General features: G+C 40.3%; 1 protein-coding gene across 1 annotated transcript in view; it reads left to right on the top strand.

The window, feature by feature from the left end:
* Positions 1 to 560: 560 nt before the first annotated feature.
* Positions 561 to 10,241, top strand: part of LOC142750507 (zinc metalloproteinase/disintegrin-like) — a 123,896-nt gene continuing 114,215 nt past the window's right edge. Inside the window, exon 1 of the mRNA XM_075859509.1 lies at positions 561 to 612. Coding sequence (XP_075715624.1) covers positions 561 to 612 — 52 coding nt within the window. The remainder of the gene's footprint in view (positions 613 to 10,241) is intronic.

Here is a 10,241-nt window from a genome sequence, read left to right as displayed (position 1 = left end):
CATCTCCTTAAATCTAGTACCCATAACTTCTAAATATTATAATTTTCAAGAGAGTCATCCAGACCCCTCTTGAACTTTCTGAATGAGTCAATCAATCACAACATCCTGTGGCAGAGAATTCCAAAGTCTCACTACTCTTACAGTAAAGAATCTCTGTCTATGATGATGCGTCTTGTGTTATAGTTTGGAGGACTTGTCTGATGTTTTCCATTCTATTCCTGTATTTATTTTGATGTGTTCGAGATAACAATCACAGAAGCAAGCAATATAAATATAGTTGTTTGTGGTTATTGTATGTCATACACATCTACGTAGAAAACAGCTGTAAATGACTGTATATACGGTAGGTGCAAAGGAGCTACAAGCACAAATTACAACACACCAAATTTACCAATTGTTGTGCCAATTTTGGCTCCTAATATGGCTTTTGGGAAGTTGAGTTGATGTGATCTCGATATCCTCAGAACTATTGAGAAATCCACTTGCAGAATTGTAACACTTGTACACACTTCCTCTGCCACCATTTCATCTGAGACACGAGACCGAACAACACAGCAACAATGCTGAGGGCTGCACTGTCCCTCCTCATGCTGCTGAGCGGCCAGAGTCAAGGTGAGTCCTTACCATAATATAAGTGTCTTATAAGGTTTGATGAGATTCCTTCTCATGGTGTGTGGTTGTGATTTTTGTGATTTTTTTTTTGGAAAGGGAGGTATACGTTTCTTCACTAATTTTGTGAAGTCATATGACTGTTCAGACTTCCTCTTTTTTACCTACTGTATATTATCACGTTGACTATATTTTCAGTATATCACTAAAACTAGCAATTAGGGACTCTGGTTGAAAGTTAATAATATTTTTCCTACGACCTCTAAGCAACTTTTTGAATTGATGTCCATGATTTCCAGTGGTGCCTAACTTTTCAGGACTGTCCAGGGGTGCATAACTATAGGGATGCAGAGAGTCACACCCTGGCTCTGGAGCTTGAGGTGACACAAAAGTTCCCTTTGTCCCATATGACAGTGCTATAAATGGCATGTAATAGTGAAGTATAAGGGTATAAGCACATGTTGCCTTCAAATCACGGTTTGACTGCACTGTGTGAATAGATCATCAAAGGGGTATGCCCATCTTAGAAATTTAAAGGGGTTTTCACATGAAGGACATTTATGACAGTTCCACAGGATATCACATAAACAACACAAAAGTTTGAAGAGCACATTCTGACAAAACGTGTATACAGGTGCAAGAACGCCCGTGACTGCAAATTTATGCAGCATACAAGAAAATGGCGACAGCACACAAGGCGTCCTCTGCACATACACCCAGAACTGGGACTAAGCCTACATATATCTGGGGATGGTAGGAACCAGCATTAAACTAATTTAAATCACCCAGGGCAGAATGGGAGGAGTGCAAGAACAAAAAATTCATATATGAATCACATAAACAACACAAAAGTTTGAAGAGCACATTCCAACAAAATGAAACAAAACGTGTATACAGGTGCAAGCACGCCTGTGACTGCAAATTTATACAGCACACAAGAAAATGGCGACAGCACACTGCGAACGCTAATGCCGCCTAAGCCGCTAAATATACTTACAATAGGGAGGTTCTTAGCGCACATTCTGATCAAATTGTGTGAGCCCACCTGCCACGACAAGTACTCTATAGTTGGGAAACTACTCTGCACATACAGCCAGAACTGGGACTAAACCTACAGTGAAGGAAATAAGTATTTGATCCCTTGCTGATTTTGTAAGTTTGCCCACTGTCAAAGACATGAACAGTCTAGAATTTTTAGGCTAGGTTAATTTTACCAGTGAGAGATAGATTATATAAAAAAAAAAAAAAAAAATCACATTGTCAAAATTATATATATTTATTTGCATTGTGCACAGAGAAATAAGTATTTGATCCCTTTGGCAAACAAGACTTAATACTTGGTGGCAAAACCCTTGTTGGCAAGCACAGCAGTCAGACATTTTTAGTAGTTGATGATGAGGTTTGCACACATGTTAGATGGAATTTTGGCCTACTCCTCTTTGCAGATCATCTGTAAATCATTAAGATTTCGAGGCTGTCGCTTGGCAACTCGGATCTTCAGCTCCCTCCATAAGTTTTCGATGGGATTAAGGTCTGGAGACTGGCTAGGCCACTCCATGACCTTAATGTGCTTCTTTTTGAGCCACTCCTTTGTTGCATTAGCTGTATGTTTCGGGTAATTGTCGTGCTGGAAGACCCAGCCACGAGCCATTTTTAATGTCCTGGTGGAGGGAAGGAGGTTGTCACTCAGGATTTGTCGGTACATGGCTCCATCCATTCTCCCATTGATGCGGTGAAGTAGTCCTGTGCCCTTAGCAGAGAAACACCCCCAAAACATAATGTTTCCACCTCCATGCTTGACAGTGGGGACGGTGTTCTTTGGGTCATAGGCAGCATTTCTCTTCCTCCAAAAACGGCGAGTTGAGTTAATGCCAAAGAGCTCAATTTTAGTCTCATCTGACCACAGCACCTTCTCCCAATCACTCTCAGAATCATCCAGATGTTCATTTGCAAACTTCAGATGGGCCTGTACATGTGCCTTCTTGAGCAGGGGGACCTTGCGGGCACTGCAGGATTTTAATCCATTACGGCGTAATGTGTTACCAATGGTTTTCTTGGTGACTGTGGTCCCAGCTGCCTTGAGATCATTAACAAGTTCCCCCCGTGTAGTTTTCGGCTGAGCTCTCACCTTCCTCAGGATCAAGGATACCCCACGAGGTGAGATTTTGCATGGAGCCCCAGATCGATGTTGATTGATAGTCGTTTTTTATGTCTTCCATTTTCTTACTATTGCACCAACAGTTGTCTCCTTCTCACCCAGCGTCTTACTTATGGTTTTGTAGCCCATTCCAGCCTTGTGCAGGTCTATGATCTTGTCCCTGACATCCTTAGAAAGCTCTTTGGTCTTGCCCATGTTGTAGAGGTTAGAGTCAGACTGATTAATTGAGTCTGTGGACAGGAGTCTTTTATACAGGTGACCATGTAAGACAGCTGTCTTTAATGCAGGCACCAAGTTGATTTGGAGCGTGTAACTGGTCTGGAGGAGGCTGAACTCTTAATGGTTGGTAGGGGATCAAATACTTATTTCTCTGTGCACAATGCAAATAAATATATATCATTTTGACAATGTGATTTTCTTTTTTTTTTTTTATATAATCTATCTCTCACTGGTAAAATTAACCTAGCCTAAAAATTCTAGACTGTTCATGACTTTGACAGTGGGCAAACTTACAAAATCAGCAAGGGATCAAATACTTATTTCCTCCACTGTACATATATCTGGGGATGGTAGGAACCCCACATATATGAATCACATAAACAACACAAAAGTTTGAACAGCACAATAGTATTTACGGAAACAGCGTAGCTCGTATGCCTGCTTCCATAACTGCCATTCACTACTATGGGAGTTATGGGAACAGCGTAGCTCAGCGAGATATGCTATTTTCGTAACTCTCAACCATGTCCCGACCATGTAATCAAGAAGTGGCCGGGAGTCAACGTGAGCACAAAAAGCTAGAATGGTGATTAGGGGGCCCCGTTCTAGAGCTTGTCTATCTGCATGTATGACATATCCTATGGATATGTCATAAATGTCCTTCATGGGAAAACCCCTTTTTTTTTTTTTAATATACAATGAGATACACATAACTAAAGGTTACAACATAGACATATTCAGAACATTGTTACTACATAACAACATTTATTGCAAACACTATGTTGACCATATACCTCATTCTACCTCGAAGTTCCCTCATATCCTCCACCCTCATGTGTCACACTGCCTGTATATTGGGGTATTCTTTATAACTATATTTTCGGAATATACTCGTTCCTCTAACAAGAACAACAGATCTATAAGTGATTTACATCTTTTATCTAGATTATAATTTATTGCTGGAAGATCAAGGGGAAAACCCCTTTAAGGCATATCCACGGGATACTTTTTACAGAATGTAAGTTTTATCAAAAGGTTCAATAGACCTTAAAGAGGCTCTGTCACCAGATTTTGCAACCCCTATCTGCTATTGCAGCAGATAGGCGCTGCAATGTAGATTACAGTAACGTTTTTATTTTTAAAAAACGAGCATTTTTGGCCAAGTTATGGCCATTTTTGTATTTATGCAAATGAGGCTTGCAAAAGTACAACTGGGCGTGTTGAAAAGTAAAAGTACAACTGGGCGTGTATTATGTGCGTACATCGGGGCGTGTTTACTACTTTTACTAGCTGGGCGTTCTGATGAGAAGTATCATCCACTTCTCTTCAGAACGCCCAGCTTCTGGCAGTGCAGATCTGTGACGTCACTCACAGGTCCTGCATCGTGTCGGCCACATTGGCACCAGAGGCTACAGTTGATTCTACAGCAGCATCAGCGTTTGCAGGTAAGTAGCTACATAGATTTACCTGCAAACGCCGATGCTGCTGCAGAATCATCTGTAGCCTCTGGTGCCGGTGTCCTCGCTCGTCTGACACGATGCAGGACCTGGGGAAGTGACGTCACAGCGTGATCTCTCGAGAACACGGCTGTGTCTGCACTGCCAGAAGCTGGGCGTTCTGAAGAGAAGTGGATGATACTTCTCATCAGAACGCCCAGCTAGTAAAAGTAGTAAAAACGCCCCGATGTACGCACATAATACACGCCCAGTTGGACTTTTACTTTTCAACACGCCCAGTTGTACTTTTGCAAGCCTCATTTGCATAAATACAAAAATGGTCATAACTTGGCCAAAAATGCTCGTTTTTAAAAAATAAAAACGTTACTGTAATCTACATTGCAGCGCCTATCTGCTGCAATAGCAGATAGGGGTTGCAAAATCTGGTGACAGAGCCTCTTTAAAGGGGTTTTCATTTATAAATCCGGGACACCCTTTAAAGTTAAAGTCTACCTTTTTTAAATTTTTATTTTTTATTTAAAAATTTTATTGAATTTTCCAATAAAACAAAAAGACATATGTCTGAACAAGTAGGTATACATCATATTACATCTCATATCATGTTATACATACATAACAGAAAAATAGGGGAAAAAATAATAAAGGGGTAAAGTCTACCTTTTAACACCATGTTATTTTTAGATCCAACATTATCTGCCAGGGCTCCATTTTTCTGATACAGAGCTTCAGATTTCCTGCAACACCATAGAATTAAATTATATAATTCTGTCTGTCTTCTGCTACCACTAGGGGGGAGGGGGGGGGGGTGCTTAGGAGCTCACCATATACTGTTTTATTATGGAGTTCAGTAAGCGCCTCCTAGTGGTGGCTGCAGGCAGCCAGAGCCTTTGTTCAAGGGTGGACATTCACCTCTTTAAATTTAAAGGAATTCTCCAGCAGGACTTTAACATTGATGGCCTATCACTAGGACCCCTGGGACCACCACTGATCAGCACAATGATGGGACAATGATCTTCCTACAATGATCTTCTGTACAGGCGGCTGTGCATGGTACTGCAGCTGGTCCCGTTCAAAGGAATAATACGAGCTACAGTACTAGGCACAGGGCCTTGTACCCCCAAGCCACTGTGTAAACAATGAAGAAGGAGGGAGCACCACAGCCCCATTGTGTTGATCAGCAGGGGTCCCAGAGTTCGGACCCCTACTGATAAAACATTGATGGCCTTGCCTAAGGATAGGCCGTTAATGTTAAAGGAACAGTGTCATCACAATTTTTTTTTAAATATGTTAAAGATGTTAGTGCTTTATTAAAAACGTTTGGATTAATTTGTGTGTTTGTGTGTTACTTTTTCTTATTTTTACACTTTTTCTTCCCTATGGGGGCTGCCATTTTTTTTTCCATTTCTGTATGTGTCGATTAACGACACATACAGACATGGAATACGGCAGCCACAGTCCCATAGGGACTGCGAACGGGTCCCGTCCCATCCACTTCTGCGTACGCCGTCTGTGTGGGAACTGCGCATGCGCCGCTCCCACACAGTCCAATTTGAAATGCGCGCCGTCCGGCGCCATTTTCCTGTGGACCGGAAGTCGCGCCCGGACAGTAAGATTACTACTTCTGGTCGCGGCTTCCGGACTTGTGCACTTGGACAAGCGGCAGCAGATGGAGCGGACGGGCCGGAGGGAGCCGCGGCGGCAGGAGCAGGTAAGAGATTTCTATGTATGTTCGTGTTTGTGTGTGTTTACTACTGTATGTAAACCTACTACACTGTGTGTTAGCTCAAAAAATGGCGACACACAGTGTAGGAGGTTAGACCGTTCAATCCCCTCGTTTATCCCGGCACTAGCAAGGATAAAGGAGGGGGGGGGGATTCTCAGAGCTCATTAGAGCGAGTGCTTTTTTCCCAATTTTGCAGCAAAAAGCAATGTGGTTGCTTTACCACATGCAATGCTGCAATTTTGGGAATAGCTCCATCTAGTGACCAGCAATGGGAAATATTATAAATTAGAATCTAATTTATAATATTTCCTGACTCGTGAAAAAAATAAAAAAAATTTGAACAATGTTTAATCACCTACACACTAAATGCTTAATTAAAAAAAAAAACAAAAAACATGTTTTGCAGGCAACACATTCCCTTTAAAGTCCTGGAGAACCCTTTTCTTTATCAATGTACCTTAATAAAGTTATACTAGTGAATGTATTACCAGTGAAGTGCCAACCCGCAGGTCACACGGTATGTCCTACTTGTGCATATACCCTCTATGCTGGTGCCTGGTGGACCTTTATTATGCTCCTTTCTCAAATTAAATCTAGCCATAGACATAAAACTTATGTTGACGTGATATTTAGGGGATTGACCAAAAATTTTGTCACCCAATATTAGTCTAAAACCTTGATAATAAACAAAATTGTTATGAATTTGTAACCAGCAGTGAGCTGTAGAGAATATGAATCTTTTTAGTTTAAAAAAAAAATTAAACCCTTTATGGACCAGCCTATTTTGGGCCTTCTGGACTGAGATATTTTTTCTTTTTTTTTTCTTTGACGCATTCCTATAACTTTTTTAGTTTTCCATCAACAAAGCTGTTCGTGGGCTTGTAGTTTTTATTGGCACCATTTTGTGGCATATTTAATTTATTCTATGGGTCGGTATGATTATGACAATACTAAATGTATATAGTTTTTTAATGTTTTTTAAAAAAAATAAAAAATTCTGCAGCTATAGTCCAAGACCCACAACATTTTTATTTTTCCATCGACAAAACTGTATGAGAGCTTGTTTTTTGCTGGACAAGTAGTTTCTATTGGTACCATTTCGTGGTATATTTAATTTATTGAATAACTTTTATTTAAAAAAAATTGGGGGAGGGAGAGTGGAAAGAAAATGCAATTTTGCCACTGTTTTTTGCAGGTTTCTTTATGCAATGCACTGTACGTTAGAACTTCATTCTATAAGTCGATATGATTATGGCCATACTAAATAGATAACATTATTTATCCTTTACGTTAAATGGCGTAAAAAAAATTAAACCGCCAGAATCACTGTTTTTCGATCACGTCATCTCCCACAAAAAATTTAATAAAAGGGGATTTAAAAATGTATTTTCCCCAAAAATGCTACCAATGAAAGCTACAGGTGACTCCGCAAAAAACAAGCTCTCACACTGCTCCATCGACGGAAACAGTTATGGCACTCAAAATATGGCGACACAAAATAAGTTTGTTTTTAAACAACAATATACATTTGGTATTGCCATAATCGTATAGACACGTGGAATAAAGCTGACATGTCGTTTTTATAACACAGTGAATGCCGTAAAAACGAAACCCAAAAAACAACGAAAGGAAGAAATCGCAGTTTTTTTCCCATTCCACTCCAGATATTTTTTTCGAGTTTCCCAGTACATTATATGGTACAATAAATGGTGCCGTGAAAAACTACAATTCGTCCCGCAAAAAACAAGCACTCATGCAGCAATATCGCCGGAAAAATTAAAAATGTTAGTAAAAGTGAATCTAAACTTTAAGCATAGGTGTAGCTAGGTTCTCCTGCACCCGGGGAAAATATTTAGTCCCCCCCCCTCCACTTCTTTCCTGACATCTCTTTCCCCCTCGCCATGTTTGCTTTCTCTAGAAATCAATGAGATGTAATTTTTTTTCACATTTTTTTATGTAACTCGAGCATAAAACCATTTATACATTTTACAAGCGATATAGTTCTATAAGGGATAAGGGAGTTACCATAACAATAAATTAAAAGAAAATAAATTAAAGAGGTCAGTGCCCGACTAAAACCGATTGTATAAGTGAGGCTAATGAGACTTTATGGTGAGATAATAAACCGCCTCCTCTTGTAGATCCTACCGCACAGACCCCTTGTAGATAGTGCCACAGAGCCCGCTTGTAAATAGTGCCACACCCCCCACTTGTATATAGTGCCACACAGCCCCTCTTGCAAGTAGTGCCACACCCCTCATTGTAGATAGTGTCACACAGCCCCCTGTAGACAGTGCCACACAAACCCCGCTTGTAGATACAGCCACAAATCTCCCTCTTGTAAATACTACCGCACAGCCCCCCCCTTGTAGATAGTTCTACACACCCCCTTGTCAGCAATGCTGTGGCCAGGAATTCTGCACCAGTAGTGAATGTCATGGCAGGGAGAGCGGATAGTTTCCCGCTCTGCCATAGCATTCCATTGTATCCATGTCCTGGGGATAATTGAATATAACAGTTGCCGGGTCATGTCCGGGACAGTAATTTGTCAGGACTGTTTCTGTAAATTCGGAATAGTCCCGGAAAATTCAGGACTGTTCGCAACTATGCCAGTTCCACCAAGCGCACCCTCATTCCTTCCCTCCCAGTTGCACCCGGCCTGCTCCCCCTAGCTACGCCCCTGCTTTAACCCTTAGTGTCCAGCCTATTTTAGGCCTTAATGACCAAGCTATATTTTACGTTTTGCCATTGACGCATTCAAAGAGCTATAACTTTTATTTTTGCATCAACAGCTGTTTGAGGACTTGTTTTTTGCGGGACAAGTTGTATAAGTTGTATAACTTGTTTAACTTTTTTGTAGGGAGAATAGAAAAACACTTTTTTGCACCCTAAATTTACGCCGTTTACCGTGTGGTATAGATAACATAACTTTATTCAGCGGGTCTTTATTATTTCAACAATATCAAATGTATATGGTTTTCTCATGTTTTACTACTTTTACACAGTAAAAACACTTCTTTTTTAAATTATTTGTTTTTGTGTCGCCATATTTTAGGAGCCATATCTTTTTTATTTTTTTGCCGATGCAGCTGTATGAGGGCTTTTTTTTTGCGGGAACACTTGTAGTTTTTATTGGTACCATTTTAGAGTCACTTTTGGAGTCACTCTTTATCAAAACGTTTTGAAGGCAGGATGAACAGAAAACGGCAATTCTGGCATTGTTTTTTTATTTTGTTTTTTAAGGCGTTAACCATGCAGGTTAAATAATGTAATAGCTTTATAGTTGGGTTTGTTACGGACGCGGCGATACCAAATATGTGTACGTTTTTTACTTCTTTTTTTTTTCATAATAAAGCATTTTGTAAGGGGAAAAAGTGGGCTTTTCATTTTTTTACTTGGGATTTTTATTTATTTATTATAAACTTCATTAGGGGACTTCACTATGTGATTATTTGATCGCTTTTATCTGTATTGCAGTGTATTACTGCCTGTCAGTGTAAAACTGGCAGACATCGGTTAGGCCATGACCTAACAGGCATTAACTAGAGGCAGACCTGGGGGCCTTCGCACACGCTGGACACATCGATAAGGTTTAATGTTTTTTTTTGTGACTTATCCCATAAGAAATAGACTTTAGTGGCAAGTAAAGTCAGCTCCAAAGTCACCTCCAAATGTGGTTCCTTTCTGCTGGACCTTTGGGCCCATTATTGTGCCAGAGTCTGGGTCTATCTGAGGATCGTTTGATACTTCGGTGGGACAGTCTGACCCTGAGTGTATTAGGGTATGTCACACATGGTATTTTTTTCATGTTCTTCGTAAAAATTGCTGCAAAAAAAGCCACATGTTTTAAATGGCCAAGTGTAAAGTATACTGGAAACTAAAAGAAGTTTATATCTCAGAATTTTTGCTCTTCGGAACTTTTTTGTGGGACTTAGTTTCTCAGAAGACTTTTCACCCAACTAGTAACTCATGACATGACAAACCACTGAGTGTAAAATAGGAAGTGATGAATCTGAAGAGGAAAACTCTTCACAGCCAGTTTCTTCCTCAATACCTCCACATATCGCGTCACAGA

The sequence above is a fragment of the Rhinoderma darwinii genome, chromosome 3 (genome assembly GCF_050947455.1).
Source record: "Rhinoderma darwinii isolate aRhiDar2 chromosome 3, aRhiDar2.hap1, whole genome shotgun sequence".
Lineage (NCBI taxonomy): Eukaryota > Metazoa > Chordata > Amphibia > Anura > Rhinodermatidae > Rhinoderma > Rhinoderma darwinii.
The sequence above is the reverse complement of the archived record's forward strand: the minus strand, read 5'-3'. Positions and strand labels throughout refer to the sequence as shown.